General features: G+C 38.3%; 2 protein-coding genes across 2 annotated transcripts in view; both read left to right on the top strand.

The window, feature by feature from the left end:
• Positions 1 to 8,009, top strand: part of LOC118145584 (uncharacterized) — a 440,827-nt gene extending 432,818 nt beyond the window's left edge. The window contains exon 9 of the mRNA XM_078339361.1: positions 7,888 to 8,009. Coding sequence (XP_078195487.1) covers positions 7,888 to 7,978 — 91 coding nt within the window. The 3' untranslated portion in view covers positions 7,979 to 8,009. The remainder of the gene's footprint in view (positions 1 to 7,887) is intronic.
• Positions 8,010 to 8,079: 70 nt separating this feature from the next.
• Positions 8,080 to 9,915, top strand: CARD18 (caspase recruitment domain family member 18). Its single transcript, XM_078339363.1, has 3 exons — positions 8,080 to 8,118; positions 8,800 to 9,066; positions 9,762 to 9,915. The coding sequence occupies exons 1-3, from the start codon at positions 8,088 to 8,090 to the stop codon at positions 9,764 to 9,766; spliced, it is 303 nt and encodes a 100-aa protein (XP_078195489.1). The 5' UTR covers positions 8,080 to 8,087; the 3' UTR covers positions 9,767 to 9,915.
• Positions 9,916 to 17,134: the final 7,219 nt, after the last annotated feature.

Raw genomic sequence — 17,134 nt, 5'->3', positions numbered from 1 at the left:
AATCTGAAATAAGGTGTCATGGAAAAATAAACCTGAGACTAGAATCTCAGAGGACAGAGAGGAGCAGGTCTTGATGAGAATTGAAAGAAAGAGTCTCTTTAAGGTTATTCTCCAGTACATGAACTCTGAGGTGAAAATTTATAGTTAAAATCAGAGATCTGAGACTCCTACTTTCTGTCAAGATGACTTAACAGAGATTAGGTTTACGCTCTTGTCTAAAACAAATAAAAACAGACAAAATGTAAGAAGCACAAGGTTCCAAAATGCTTAACAATGGGGGATACTGATTCATGGAAAATAAACATGTGTGGGCCGTGTAATTATCTTGAGAGGAATTCCAGGGCACGGCACAGGGAGGCAGAAGCAAGCCATGGCGCTTACACCCACAATACATACTGGACGATCCCATTTATGTGAAAATAAAGAACTAGCAAAGCTAATCCCTGGTGGTAGTTAGTAATCATATCTGTGGTTTTCTTGCGCTTAGGTTTTTTTCTAACTGACTATGCAAATGGACGTGTTTAGATAATATAAATGTTGTATAAGTAGACTTTGGTGGTGTGCACATTTAGCAGAGCACTTTGAACTTCACACCTAAAATGGGTTTACATTAGCACATGTAAAATATATCATAGGAAAGTGAATTAGAGATAAAGAAAGGTAAGCAGATCAAAGTATATTTTCTATAATGCAAGAGACAAAGATTTAAATGCTGTTGATATAGCAAATTTCCAGTAGGTATTAACAGTCGGTATTAATTTACATTTACTAACCCGAGAAAACACATGAGCAGGTTATTCATCATTACAGATGACTCTCTTTCAGAAAATAGTATTAAGTATGGTGAAATCTGTTATTTGAGTGACTTATCTGCAGCTACCTTTGACTTGGATACATCAGTTGTTAGCATGAGGTTACACTAAGGTTTAGCCAACATTTAAATTGACAGTACGCTCATTTGAATGTGGATTCAAACACTGAGCAATGCAACTCATAGGCAATTTGCATTTCATGCATAGAAATTTAGATGAGTCACTCTTTCAAGTACCTAAGCAAACAAATAAATTAAATTTTCTCTGCTCGAAATTCTTCCGAATACGTATAATAAGTTTAGAGTCAGAAGTTCACTGTCTTGACACCAGTAGTACTTACTATCTTGTGCAATAGATATATTTCAGTTTCCTTACACGTTTCAAAATTTTATTCTAAAATCAACTTTATAACATTAATTAGTCATCCACCCAAATTCTTTTCCCTCATATCTCCAACACCAGACATCTAAACACAGGTTTTGTATTTTTGATTTTTTAACTTTTACTTTTATATACTTAGGGGTACAACTGTATATTTCTTACATGAATATACTTCAACAGAGTGAAGTCGGGGTTTTAGTGCACCCAGCACCTAAATGGTGAAATTGTAATCGATAAGTATTTTTTTCAAACCTCATCCTCCAACCATTCTCTCATCTTTTGGAGTCTCCACTCTTTATCACTCCACTCTGTATGTCCATAGTACCCATTGTTTAGGTCCCATTTAGAAGTGAGAACACATGGCGTTTGACTTTCTATATCTGAGTCACTTCACTGAACATAATGACCTCCAGTTCCATTGATGTTACTGCAAAAAACAGGACTTTATTGTTTCTATTTGTTGTATAGTATTTAGTATTCCATGGTGTGTGTATATATATCTCACATCATTTTCATTTTCATTATTTTTCAGTCAACTGTTGGTGGGTACTTAGGTTGATTCCCCTGCCTTGCTATTGTGAGCAGTGCAGGGACAAACATATGTGTGCAAGTGTATTTTTAATATAATGATTTCCTATGGGTGGAAGTGGAATTGCTGAGTGGAATGGCGGTTCTATTTTTAGTTCTTTGTGAAATCTATAGAGTTCTACTTTTAGTTATTTGAGTTTTCTATAGAGTTTGAGATGTAAACAATGGGGACATAGGGAAATAAAGATGAAGATAATAGACTCTGGGGATTCTAAAATGGCAAAGGGTGGGAGGGTTAAAAAATTACCTATTAGGTGCAATGTTAATATCCCAATGATACATCAGAACCTCAGTCTCCACCATTACACGTGTAATACTCATGTAACAAACAAGCACATGTACCCCCTGAATCTAAAATAAGTAAATAAAAAGTCTTTATGTCCTTTCTGTGATTATCAAGATTCCCTCCTCTTGATTTTGTGCCTATGATTCTCGTGTCTGAATTGTCCTGGTCTCTCAGTTCTGCTTTGTACAGATACACAGTTTTGGTCTTTCAATTTAAGTAGTCAAATCACATCTCTCACTTCCCCTGACTTTATTATCTTGCGTAAGAGGTTCATTTTCCGGAAGTGTCAATTTTCTCATCTGCAAAGCTAGGATGCAAATGCTGTTTCTTAGTGTTGCCGGGCTGGTTAAACAACAGCTGCATTGTGCAAGGAAAGGATCCAGTTACAGTTTCTGCATATGGCTAGCCAGTTTTCCCAACATCATCGAGATGAATTAAAGACTTAAAGATAAGAACTAAAACCGTAAATACCCTAGAAGACAACCTAAGCAATATCATTCAGGACATAGGCACGGGCAAAGACTTCATAACTAAAACACCAAAAGCGATGTCAACAAAAACCGAAAGAGACAAATGGGATCTAATTAAACTAAAGAACTTCTGCACAGAAATATAAACTATCATTAGAGTGAACAGGCAACCTAGAGAATGGAGAAAATTTTTGCATCTATCCATCTGACACAGGCTAATATCCAGAATCTACAAAGAACAAGTTTAAAGGAATAAAACAAACAACCCATCAAAAAGTGGGTGAAGCATGTGAACAGACACTTCTCAAATAAGACATTTATGCAGCCAACAAGCATACGAAAAAAACCTCATCTTCACTGGTCATTTAAAAAATGCAAATCAAAACCCCATTGAGATACAATCTCACACCAGTTTGAATGGTGATCATTAAAAAATCATGAAACAACAGATTTTGAATGTGGAGAAATAGGAATGCTTTTACACTGTTGGTAGGAGTGTAAACTAGTTCAAGCATTGTGGAAGATAGTGTGGCAATTTCTCAAGAATTTAGAAATACAAATACCACTTGATCCAGCAATCCTATTACTGGGTATATACCCAGAGGATTGTAAATTATCTTGCTGTAAAGATATCTGCACATGTACATTTATTGTGGCACTGTTCACAATAGCAAAGACTTGGAACCAACCCAAATGCCCATTAATGATAGATTGGATTAAAAAAAATGTGGCACATATACACCATGGAATACTATGCAGCCATAAAAAAGAATGCGTTCATGTCCTTTGCAGGGACATGGATGAAGCTGGAAACCATCATTCTCAGCAAACTAACTGAAGAACAGAAAACAAATCACCGTATGTTCTCCTTCATAAGTGGGAGCTGAACCATGAGAACACATGGACACAGGGAGGGGAACATCACACACTAGGGCTTGTTGGCGGTTGAGTGTTAGGGAAAGGATAGCATTAGGGGAAATACCTAATGTAGATGATGGGTTAATGGGTGCCACAAACCACCACATCACATCTCTACCTGTGTAACAAACCTGCACGTTCTGCACATGGATCCCAGAACTTAAAGTGAAAAAAAAAGGCTGGGTGTGGTGGCTCTTGCCTGTAATCCCATCACTTTGGGAGGCCAAGGTGGGCGGCTCACGAGGTCGGGAGACTGAGAATATCCTGGCTAACATGGTGAAATCCCATCTCTAATAAAAATACGAAAACTTAGCTGGGTGTGGTGGCGGGTGCACCTTTAGTCTCAGCCACTTGGGAGGCTGAGGCAGGAGAATGGCTTCAACCTGGGAGGCAGAGTTTGCAGTGGGCCAAGATTGTATCATTGTACTCTAGCCTGGCGACAGAGCAAGACTCTGCCTCTTAAAAAAAAATAAAGAAAGAAAGTCCAGGCTCCTTGTCACTGGCTGTAATCCCAGCACTTTTGGAGGCAAAAGCAGGCGGATCATGAGGTCAAGAGATCAAGACCAGCCTGGTCAACATGGTGAAATCCTGTCTCTACTAAAAATACAAAAATTAGCTGGGTGTGGTGGTGCACGCCTGTAGTCCCAGCTATTTAGGAGGCTGAGACAGGAAAATTGCTTGAACCCAGGAGGTGGAGGTTGCAGTGAGCCGAGATTGGGCCATTGCACTCCAGGTGGGTGACAAAGCAAGAATCAGTGAATAAAAAAAAAAAGAAAAGAAAAAACTTGCTATAGTACCTAAAACAGGGCAAGCTATCAGCAAATTAGCAACCTCTTTCCATACTTCCTTAAGTGCCCTCATGCTACAGTGTCTGAAACATTTCATGTTACCTGTGTGAAATCTTCCTAACTGCTTCAGGTTGTATTTAATCCTGCCGTCGCTGATACCTCGCAGCCTCCTAGTCCGTTTTCTCCTGTACTGCATGACAATATGTTCCTCTGCTTATGCCTTATCAGTGTCAAATTATTTTAAATTCCCCAAGGGCAGGCCCTGAGTCCTATTTTACCAGCTGATTTTCTTCATATATTCAACCACAGTGCTATGAGGAGCAACAAGTAAGATATCACACAGAGCCTAGGATTGAGTGGGAGGCTCCTTGTGCCTGGTACATCTCTGAACCACTGGTAATCAGTATTTTCTGTAAAATGGGCATATAAATTTGGAAGCATTTTATAAAAGAATTATAAGGTACCAGGATACCTTCTTCCTTCAGGACTCTTGCCGATGTAATAGGAGTCACTTTAAGATATAGCCAGGTAATGATTTCACATACATTGTCTTAAATAGTCACAGTAAATCTAGTCATAGTATGATACAGATGAGGAAAGTGTCTGGGTGGGAAAACTGAGGCTTAGGTAGTTTCACCAAGCCATGCATCATCTCATACAACTAGCAAAGTACACTCGAAGGGATGATTTTACTCCAAATCTGGGAAGATGGGAGGGCTTCTAGAAAAAAATAAATAAATCTTAACTTTGATTAGTGATCACACTAATGTATATTCACTAGATATGTTCCAGAATGTTTATACCCAAGAACAGACAGAGGAATGATAGAAAATTGAGTATCTTCAAAGAGTTACAAATGACTCAAGTAAAGGTGGCAACTAGAGAACTTACGCTGTCATGTCATAACTCCTCCCTACTCCCACAAAACTAATAAGTACCTTATCATAATAACAATCTGAACTGTCAGCAGCAAACACAAATCCAGAAATCTGAAATGAGCCTCGATCTAAATTCTCGGCTCATGATTCATCATTTAAAACAATACCTATTGTTTAGCATGCAATTTATTTTATGATAATCATATCTCAATTCAAATTACATTCTGAAATCAAGTGCCTATGCAAATAAGGTAGTAGATAATTCCAATTTTGGTCATTATGAGGTCTCTATTCTTGTAGTCTTACCTGACTTACATATACTTGGATGTTCAGCAAAACAGGAAAAGAAAATCCTGCCTTTTCCATTTAAACTTCTAATCACTGGGACTTTCATTTTGAAGGCAGCAGTAGAGTGGCATATCTGAGTTCTCTGCTTACCTTCTAGAGATGTGGGAAGCATATCTGAGTTTGGGAATCCTCATGCTTACAGTTTTGCTTTCTAGAGGTGTCATTTGCCCATCAGCAATCGTCAGGCACAATCTCCTGTACTTCCATAGAATAGTGTGCTTTTCTGGCTAGCAGAGAAGGAGGGTAGTATCATTCTCTCTGTGACTTCCACAGTGATGTTCCATCCTTTTTGCGCCTTGTCTTCTTCTTTTCCAGGTTCCAGTGTCTTTCGGACCATCTCTAATTTCCATCCTGCCATAAATATTCCCCAAAGCAAGAGGACACAGAGCCTGCTATAAGCTAGGTTGGAAAAGTAGGGTGAAAAAAATCGTGTCAAAGAAGTCACAGATTAAAAGCTCTGCAATGTTCGACTATATGCTACCAAGATAAAAGTTCCCACTCCCAAGAAAATAAATGCCATTATCTGCCAAGACAGCAGAAAGTAAATTGGTAGACTACAGGCGAAATGTGAACCCCAGGCAAGCTTGGTTTAATTTTCACAGTGTTCTACAGCAATAGCATATGTACTGAAAGAATTTTTTAAATTAGAGATATAGTACCCTCAAAATGAAAGAGTAAACTGAATTTTTATTTTCTCAGGCAAAACTAGTTGAGTCTGAGCAGCTCTGCCCCTTCAAAGAGGGTTACCCTTACCAGGTAGGCACAGCCTCCCCTCTCCAGTTCACCTCATTTGGTGTATTCCTGGGCTCATGAGCACCTAAACTGTAGCACCTTGCCCAGATTTTAAATATTTATCAATTTATGTCACATATATATGCTAATACAAGTATTTTAGTAAAGATGATTCCTCAAATCTTCTGAAAATAGTTTTCTTTCCATTGTTAAAGAACTCTGAAAATATTTTGTATACCTTTTTTTGTATACATTATTTTGTCTCTCCTCCTATAATGCACCTTCGAATAGGGTAGAAAATGTTGTGTGTTTGGTCATTACTACATTCCCAGCGTCTATAGTAATGTATGGCACAGAGGTTTGGGTCTCAGTAAATCTGAATATTTATGCTGAATGAGTTGATGAGATGAATAGCACATTTTACACGGACACATATAATAATAATTGAGGTGCTTCCTTTATGCCAGGGGCTATTTTAATTACTTATGTTTACTCAACAAATACTCACAATAACACTGCAAGATAGGAATTATCACCAACGCTATTTGGCAGAAGCGGGGACTAAAGATTGGTTACTTTTGCTCCCTGAGATCAGCAGTTAAAATGTGGATGCAACCATTCTGGCTTTGGAGTCTGTGCCATTAATCTTTGTGAAACAGTGTTACTTAAAATGGTGCCATCTGAAGATAAAGAGCCTTAGATAACAAAGCACTTTTATTCCAAATAGCAAAACTCCTTATAGGAGCATACACCATTTCTGTGTCTGGAGACCCCCTAGAGCTTGGGTGAAAAACATGAAAGGAAGTGAAGAAGCCACGTCTGTCTCTCACTCGTTAGGACGGTTATTAGCAAAAGGATAGAAACATGATATGCATTGTCAAAAACATGGACAAATTGGAACATTGTGCTTTGTATGTGGGAATGTAAAATAGCGCAGCTGCTATGGAAAACAGCATACTGGTTCCACACACACACACATAATAATAATGAACAAATGGAACTACTCTATGATTTATCATCTCCACTTCTGGACATTTATTCAAAATAATTAAAAGCAGAATCTCAAAAACATATTTCTACACTATGTTCATAGCAATGTTATTCACAATAGCAAAAAGAGGGAAGAAACCTGTGTCCAGCGAAGAACGGGTAAACTAAAATGCGGTCCATACATAGAATGGAGTATCACTCAACTTCAGAAAGAAAGAACATTGTGACCCATGCCCAACAGGAATAAACAGTGAGGACATTATGCTAAGTGAAATAAGTCAGGCACCAAAAAATTAAAACTGAATAGTTTAGAGAAGTCAAATTCATAAAGACAGTAGTTGCCAGGGGCTGAGAGATGAAAAGAATAGTTACTGTTTAGTGAGTGTAGAGTTTCAATTTCCCAAAATGAAAAGAACTGTAGTTGGACAGTGTTGGTGGCTCCACAGCAATGTGAATGTACTTGATGCCGCTGGACCGGACACTGGAAAACGGTTAAGATGGTAAATTTTGTGTTATGTGTACGTTACCACAATTTAAAAAAGGAAACGCTTACTACTTAATGTAGGTGGCAAAACTACTCTATGTTCTCGCTTTACTTTCTATTTGAATCTCAGTGAATGAAAGACGGTTTACTGCATATGTTTAACTCTGTATGTGCCTTCTCATTTCTTTTATTCTTGTTTCTCACCCTTCAAGGAATGGTGAAGTAATTTTCTTATGGTCACAGTTCATGCTACAACCTGAGGTTCAATTACTTAAAAATATCTTGGGAAATGACAATAACTAACAGCTTCCTTGGGAAGAATTCAGCACATGCGTAGGTGTAATGATTATTCATTCATCTGAGTCACGCCCTGCTTGAAGGAGTGTGCCTGTTGCCACAACTGTAACACAAAATGCCAGCACCAGCGCGAGGAGCCATGGCCGGTGAGTCTTCCGTCGGAAGAGAATAGGTCCTAGGGGGGAATTCATCTGGGAAAGGACTTTCTCATTAGGCTTGGTGAAGGATTTTGTGAGCAGCCTTTCAGCGCACAGGGAAAGGAGAAAGGAGAGGGAAGGTGGGAAGGCACCCAGACTTTCACAGCATTTTTGAAGGAAAAGATAAAAGCCAGGAAGGATCTGGGGTCCTACTGATATCTGCTATAATTTTGCTCGTGTTGTCTGCATTTGAAGGATTATGTAGTTAAGGATAAGAATGGCCATGGGATGGATATCAACAGCTGTTGTTCTCAAAGGAAACAGTCAGTTCCTTTCAAAATTCAAAGGGAAACTGCAATTTCCCTTCAATATTCAAGAAATTGGGATGTATCAGAGCAGAATGACCTCTGATTTTTAGAAGATTAAGAGAAAAATCGTAAAATTAGGTCTCCCAGGTCACTCAGTGAGCATATGTGGGTAATGCTAGAATCAGAAGGAAGTACATGAAATAAATGCAAAGGTGTAAGATCATTCCTTGGGATTACTGTACTTGTCCCTGGAATACATGTGCTTGTGGAGAGAAATGTTTAATTAAACATTTTCCTGTGTTTTAAACTGTTTTCCTGTTGGTGAATTGAGAGGAAAATTGTATCATGTTCATTATTTGAGAAATCTTTATTCCTCCAACAGACCAACTCTTGAGTGAAAAGAGAAGAATTTTTGTCCATTCGGTGGGTGCAGGCACAATAAACGCCTTGCTGGATTGCCTATTAGAAGACAGAGTTATCAGCCAGGAAGATATGAACAAAGTGAGAGACGAAAACGACACCGTCATGGATAAAGCTCGAGTCTTGATTGACCTCGTTATTGGAAAAGGACCAGAGGCTTGCTGCAAATTTATCAGGCATCTCTGTGAAGAAGACCCTCCGCTTGCCTCAAAGATGGGTTTGCGCAAAGGTAAGGGGGAAGGATTCAACCTGATGTCCAAACAGTCGCTGTATCTTGAATTTGGTTGCGATTTCTTCACTTGTCTTGCCAGTTGATAACGGGCTTCCTGGTATCTCAGCCTCAGACCCCATTCCTGTATATGTGGCTCTCGTTTATGTCTCTTGTCTCTACCCTTCTATGTCCCTTGTACCCTCTGCTGCACACAGCTCATCTCCAGTTCTATGTGGGCAGTAACTCATTACTACAGTTCATGTAAAGAGTTTAGATGTTTTTATCCTGAATCCTTTACCGGCCCTGGGGAGCAATGCACAACATCACTCCTTCTTTAGCCTAAGAAGCCCATGTGTTTAGCAGTATGGAAGGTGCAAGGTCTCTCTGTACTACCGCCCTGCTCTTACCTCCTCTCCCTATTAAGTGCTTTTCAGAATACACAATGTTGATGGAATTGTCAAAGAACCAATGGAGCGTGTACGTAAAATTAAATATGCTCCGAATAATTATTTTTCATGAAATGATACATGGATTGTCTTTCATAGTCCTCTCCTTTGCCTTTTCTTTTGTGTAATATGGTCTATTTGCACGCGTCCAGTCTGCAGGCCGTTGTCTGTAGTCTACCCCTTCCATTTCCAGACCTCCTAAGAGCCCAGGTGCAGGCTCTTGTTATCAGAGCTGGCCCACTCCAGTAACACTTTTTTCCCCCACAGAGTGAAGATGGAAACTCTCGTGAACTACTGCCACTTCCTGAAGCTTCCAGAAAAAACCCTATTATTGTGAGAGATAAAAAAGCGAAAAAACACAAATGTGGTTTTCACAAAGCTGGTTAATGACATTGGGTCGGAATAAATCTCTCAGTCACATGACTTGCTTCTTGTTATTTCTCTCCCCACACCAACAAAGGAAAATTCCTCAATAATAATGAAGGTCATGATGGTGATACTGTAGCTGAGAAAGTCCCTCCCTTTCCTTTTCTCTTTGTTCAGTTTCTTTGCAATCCTGTAGAGACAGGTACAGCCCACTTTGGTGCTTTCAGCACTGGGAGTCTGCTGTGATGGGAACGAATGAAGGCCCCACTCAGAGGTTCAAATAACATTGCTTCTTCCCAACGTTCTCATCTAGTTTTTCAGGCCGAGGCCTGTGAAAATTACTCCACATAATAAACAAAACTTCCTCTCTGGGAAAATAATAGAGAAAAATCCATGGACAAATAATCCGTTGCCATAAATCCGGCTTTCACAAAAAACGTTTTCATGAAAGTACTGACAGCCTCGGTGCCACATGGGCAGGGTGCGACAAGGTAGGACTTTAATGTGGAGGAGTGGAGATCTGTGGAGTCAAGAGAGCGTGATGCCATCGCTCTGCACCCTCCAGAGCAAAGCACCGGCTATTACTCATGCTTCCGCCATCTTTTCCCTGTGTACATGATGTTGAATAACGAAGCATTATCTTCTCGATGCCTCGGGAGGTCTTCTAATTTGTTAGCGCATGCCAATTCCTAAAATTTCTGGCGTAAGTGCTAGCAAAGGACCGGGTGCCAGGAACAAAGACAAAACATCTCCTGATTTTTTTTTTTTTTAGAATGTTCACTTTTTCCAAGCTCTTTAGAAAACTAAAATAATACTTAATGTGGTTCCTTTAATTTTGAATTTGTCAGTCATACATTATGGCAAAAGCAATCATTGTAGCTTGACATCAAATACAGAAAATGAGAATGTTTGATATTTTCCTCCAAAGAGGAGGTATATGCCACTGATAGGAAGTGTTTCTTTGAGACAAGTGATTGGGGTTAGGGCTTTTCTCATTGATAATCAGATAGTTTGTTTGAGAAAACACATTTTGAGGGTGATACCGTTTGCTCTGTATCCCCACCTAAACCTCACCTTGTAGATGGGGTCTTACCCTGTCAGCCAGGATGGTCTCAATCTCCTGAACTCATGATTTTCCCAACTCAGCCTCCCAAAGTGCTGGGATTACCCTGAGCCACCATGCCTGCCCCATAGTAAATTTAATTGGAAAGAATGCGGCCAAATATATAAGGTAGAAATTATTATTCCTATGCCAGTGTTCCTCCCGTTGAAGGCTCTACTTTCCCATTGTAAAACATAAAAGTAACTTAATTTTTCAGGTTAGGCAGGCTGAAAAATCTAAGGATGAAAATTGAGGATGAGTAGGACATAGAAGGTTATTGGCGATTTAAGCCATACATGCTAGAAGATGAGGTCACAATAAAGTGGAACTATACAAATTTCAGGATCTTTGAGGAATGGAGTTTTCTGCTTTCAATGGATAGAAGTTGAAGTTTCAGACCTCATATGAAGAAATTGGAATCAAATTAGGAGAACAAAATCCTCCTCTAACCAAAGGTAGAGTAACTCTAATGTGCTTTTCCATAAAGAATCATAGAATAAAGATTTCTCACATAAAGGTTTGAAAAGGTAACTGATAATTGCAAAAAAAAAAAAAAAAAGAAAAGAAAAATCATTGATTGACCCTTCAGATTGAGATAGGGAATTGTGCTTTGAACTTCTCAGAAGATCAAAGTTCAGGTCATGGCAAAGAGACCTGAAACCAGCTTAAAAATGGATTATGAGATCGAGATCGATGGCGGTGGATGTCTCAGTGGGCAGATAAATGAAAAGGTCTTAGGCACAAAAGCTTGGAATTTAAGCTTCAAGAGAATCATTTTGAGAAGATCAGCCTTGGTGAAAATTGAAAGCAGACAACTTCGGGGTCCAAATCTCCAAAGAGTTTCCTCTGAAAGATATTTTAGAGTCCATATTTGGTGATCAGAGAAAGAGATCACAGGAGGTAATAAATGCCAAAAGATCTTGGGATTAGATAGCTTATCTCAATGTAAAGCTTCAACCGTGACCTTGAAGTCACTGTAAAGAGATGGTGTGACTTGGATGGTCCTCAGAATATCTCAGGGTCACATGTCCTCTGGCATTAACAAAGCTCTTCTTTCCTTATAATTCCACCAAATTCTCAGCTCAAGTTATCTTCACCTTGGTTCATGGTGCAATATTTATTGTTCTATGAAAGGCTTCGAACCTGAAACGCTCATTTTATTTTCAGGTACAAGGATAATATGAAGAACTAGGTATAAATGCTCAGATGCCCAAAACTGAAATAGGATCCATGACGGGATATTGTGATTGGTTCACAGGCAATTAAACATGGTATCATTAGCTCTCTTGGCAACTTACAGAAATGACCAGAATGAAAGACACAATTTGTAATAAACTGAATCCTGATGCACCATCAGTGATATGGTGATGATTACATTTACCTTCTGATATTTTCTTGTGTTCTCCTCATGTTAGACCAAAAAAAATGAAGCAAGGATATTTTATGTAATAAAAGGGGAATTACTTTCAAATAGTAATTTGTTTATCCCTACCCATGCGACAAGTCCACACACATTATTATCTACCAGGAGGAATAACTGGACCTTAATTCAGCAGGAATGGTCAGCTACAGAAAAGTCAGGTTTTTGACCATCAGAGTACACAACTATCTTTAAGTGAATCCAGTCTGAAATTATTATGAGGTATCTTTATGTATATGTAATGTTCTTTTACATTACACATGGTTTTATTGTTGTGCTATAAAAATATCTTTCCAGAATGCAGAATTCAGACACTCAAAATCTTACTTCAAGAACTAAGTTAAGGTTCAGACACAGCTTCAATTTCTTATGCTAACAATCAAAACTTGCTGTGGTCAAAACCTTTCCAGTGTATACACTGGTGTCAATCAACAATTCGTCAATGATTACATTTACAAAACTTACATATGTTTTAGTAGACTTTTAATTACTAGCGCACTTAAAAAGTGTGTTCTGAAATCAACTAAGTGTGGCAATTACTAAGTGACCTTTTGTTAATGTCTAAAATTTGTCATCAATCACCCAGTCACAGAGGTTCAAGCACAATACCCACCAACATCTATGCCAAAACTTGTGGACCATTTCTCATCGTCGGGGGATGTTGCCACACACCACTATAAACATTTCCTTGCAATTCCTTACCCAGCTATTCCTTATCATTTCTGCAGGAAATAGCAATCCAGCCTTCCTGGACGGTCAAATTCACCATCCTATCAGTTTTTGCTATTTCTTGCTATAATCCAAGAAAATACAAAACAAATCGATACTTTATCTTAATGGTGAATACAATTGTCCATGAGGCGTGGGTAAGTGGAACCTTGAGATTAAAAGAAAGAATTGACTAATTTAACATGATTTTACCCTTTGTTCAATTGGGCTTACTGAGTAAACTGTACTTCAGCTGAGTCAAAATTCAGTGACTCTGGAATCTTGAAGACAAACTTTGGTGATAAGGCATTTGTACCTGCCCAGAACCTTGGAATGCTTTAGGTAACTATTTTTGTGTTTGCATCTTGTGACATTTTAGAGGGTATTAGTTGGCCGAGGCATTTAGAGCAATGTTCTGAAACTTAATATTAAAAAACAAAACAAAAAAAAAAAACCCGGGTGATCTTGTTAAACTGCCAACTCAGATTTAGCAGGTCTGGGTGGAGCCTGAGATTCTGTATTTCTAGTAACAGGTAATTTTCATGCTGCTGGGGTAAAAACTAACTGTGACTGCCAGAGATCTAGTAGATACTCCAAGTTTGCTGCAATACTACATTTCTAACACAAGAAACCTGGGACTGTCTCTGATTTTACGGACAAGTTAAAGGTCGTCATCATCCAGAACTCCTGTGGGGTGACTGTTGTGTTCCTTAGGTGCAGGAAACCTAAGGAATTGGCAAGTTTCTTGTTGTCATTCAGTCTTGTTCACTGAATCCAGTGGTTACTGATAGATCACGACTTCAGTTTATTCATTTTCAAGATTTGTAGAGCTCAATTAGTATTCTTCTTAGGAAAAAGAAATTAACCTTGGCTATTTGTGAGAAGGCATCACAGTGAAGTAGTGTGTGTGTGTGTGTGTGTGTGTGTGTGTGTAAGAGAAAGAGAGAGAGAGATGCAATTACATTTTCTTACATTAATCAATATAGTGTTACATCATTTTATCCTCCCATCTTTCTTGAAATAGATACATTTACCCACTTTTCTGAAATCATCACGGAAATATGATGTTTTTTCTTATGAAAAATTCTCTTATGCTACGAATCATATTTTGCCAGAGAAAGAGGAACAGTAGGGGTTATAGTGGGTAAGAAAGGAGACTGAGAGAAAACAGAAAATACGAGGATGATTACACCAATATTTGCGTCTTTTTCATGACTAGTAGCAATATGAAGAATCCATTCTGTGAAAGAAGAAAATGCATGTGTGAAGAACTCAATAAAACGACTGAAAACACTTCTTTGCTGGCCCCAGATGGAATCGTTAATAAAGCCTGTAGGAGAAAGGATTTTTTTTAACACTACAATCCCAAGGAAGCAATTTCCTAGACAGTTTTTATGATTTGTCATTACAAAACTTGAATAAATCCAACAGGAGGCCATGTGATATGCAAACGTAAGCAACGATGTTTAAGCAGCTCCAATGAGGATCTTAGTATTTACAGTAATTTCCTTATGATTTTATGCATTCCTCTCTATTGTATCTCCCATTCCACCTGCAGAAGATAATTCTACGTATATCATCCCTACCATTTGAAGTTTACCCGTCATTTAATTCTCTTCAAAGAGTAGTATGAGAATCACAGAGGAATATGCAGAGTCCTATAAGACAAAAACATAATAAAAAAAGCCCCCAAATCTAACAGTATGCAGTGTGGCTAGGCAGACAAGACACAGGTAAATGGACATTATTCACTAGCTTGCTTGGCCTCCGCTAGTGAATAGACACTGTGGAAAAAGCTAAGAATAAGTCTCTTAAGTCATCTCAGGAGCATAGTACCGAGGCTTGAAATCCTAAGGTAGGAAGGTTGTCCTAAGAAGTAGAGGCTATTAAAAATAGATGATTCTAGCACTCTGCTTAGAGGAAATTGCGAACGTGTAACGAATCTGGATTTGCATGCAGATCTATCCAAATTCACCTCTGCCCCATACTTGTTATTAGATGTGTGATTATATGTGCAATTAACTTAGCTGCGGAGTTTTATCTGTGAGGAGAGTTAATCCTAGCAATTTTGTAATGTAGTAAGAATTACATGACATGATATATGTAGAAGACTAGCCATAGTTCTGTTCATACTTAAAGTGCTCAATGAAGATAATGATGGTAACGATGGTGGTGATGATGATGATGATAATAACATAGTTCGGTTGATTATGAAACAAGAGGGGTCAGGAACTTGAGTGTAGGTATGGTTTGGAAAGTGTTTCCAGGAAGCAGAAGTGAGGGAGTGGGGAAAGAGATGAAGGGAAGACAATTTCCGAAAATGTCGCATTAATGAATTTATTACCGCTCTGAGAAACTGGGATTCACTCTTTCTTAGGGATCGTCTACAATTATGTACATTCTACCTTACCAGAAGATGGAGAGTTTGAGACATTCATCAACTGATTTATACCATTCATAGTCTGAAATTAGCCCCCAGGAGCAGGTTCTTCCATTCCCACAGTTCAGGACCCACCTATGCACAGGTAAGCAGCCCTCAGTCCTTTGGTGAACAGCTCCAATCTTCAAAGCAGAAAGAAACTGAGGGATAGTGGCTTGATGTGTGACAGTAACCACATAAGGGCAAATCCCCACCAGAGCAGCACGAAAGTCAGGCGGGCTGAAGTGCTGTGTCATGTAATAACAATGATTTTTCTCAGTGGGAGTAGGAATTCAATATGTTTTTATGGCACACAATTCAACGCATAACAATGCCAACTCACAGCGCTGTTAGAAAGCAATTATTTTTGAAACTTATTCTATTAAGCATACATTGTGCCTCTTCAATCAGTGAACACATACTTTTCCCCAGTTCTGAAAACTTTGCTTTATATTTTGTCTTTTCTATTCTCTCTCTTCTATCTTTCTGGTAATTTGATCAGATAGATGTTAGAGTTTCTCATTCCATCCTTCATATCTCTGAAGCTCTCAAATGTTTCCACTTCTCATTTGTTTTTGCAATCTAGATAAATTGGTGTTATCCTACGAACAACAGGGATCTGAAATGTCTTGGTCTGCTTATATGTGTATTTAAAACAAACATATTGGAAAAATTTTTGGAGATTTCCTATAATTTGAACAAAAAATTGCAAACCATCTACCCTAGAAATATGGAAAATTAAGATAGGTATGTAAAACATGAACAAGATTTATAAAGATGTTAGTCTATTTTATCATGTATGACCATATTATAAAATATATACAAATCTATTATAAAAAGTTAAAGTTTGTTAAAGTTTATGCACACATAGGTAGTATATAATGCCACTTGCAATCGAGAGAAATGTAAACATATACACAGATGCAGTGTTAAATCCTAACTGCATAAATTAATCCTGCATATTGTACTCCTGTATTTTCATAGCCATTCCTGTTGCTATTTCACTGAGCTCGATTTCTAATCCTGTATTGAAACTGAAGCTTATATGTGGTTGCAGGATTTTTATACATAAGGTGTATTTATAAACTCTAATATGACTCCAGAAAATGTTAAGTCATTGTATACAACTTAAAGCAAAAGAAAGGGGAAGGATCTAAAATTGGATACTTCAGTGACAGCCAAAGACAGTTTGATAGTTTTGGAGTGCTTTTGTTTAAAAATGTCAAGATATCAGGAGATGCAGCTTTTGCTTATCAAGAGGCAGCAGATTAGTTTCCAGAAACTATTAAGAAAATCATTGAAGAGAAACTATACTACCTGAACAGGTTTTCAATACAGATGACAGTGTCCTATTCTAGAAAAAAGATGCCAAAAATTCCACTTATTAGTAAGAAATAGAAGCAAGCACCATGATTTAAATCAGAAAAGGATAAGCTGATTCTACTGTTTTCAGAGAATGCAGTCGGGTTTATCATCAGGACTGCTCTTATATATAAAGCAACTCACCCCTGAGCCTTGAACACATGGCAAACACCAGCTGCCAGCGTTTCAGTTGTACAACAAGAATGTCCGGGCAACAGGAGGGATTTTTGTCTATTGATTTTATTGATGCTTTGTCCCTGAAG

Source organism: Callithrix jacchus, chromosome 10 (assembly GCF_049354715.1).
Source record: "Callithrix jacchus isolate 240 chromosome 10, calJac240_pri, whole genome shotgun sequence".
NCBI classification, from domain to species: domain Eukaryota; kingdom Metazoa; phylum Chordata; class Mammalia; order Primates; family Cebidae; genus Callithrix; species Callithrix jacchus.
This window is presented reverse-complemented; position numbering and strand designations above follow the sequence as displayed.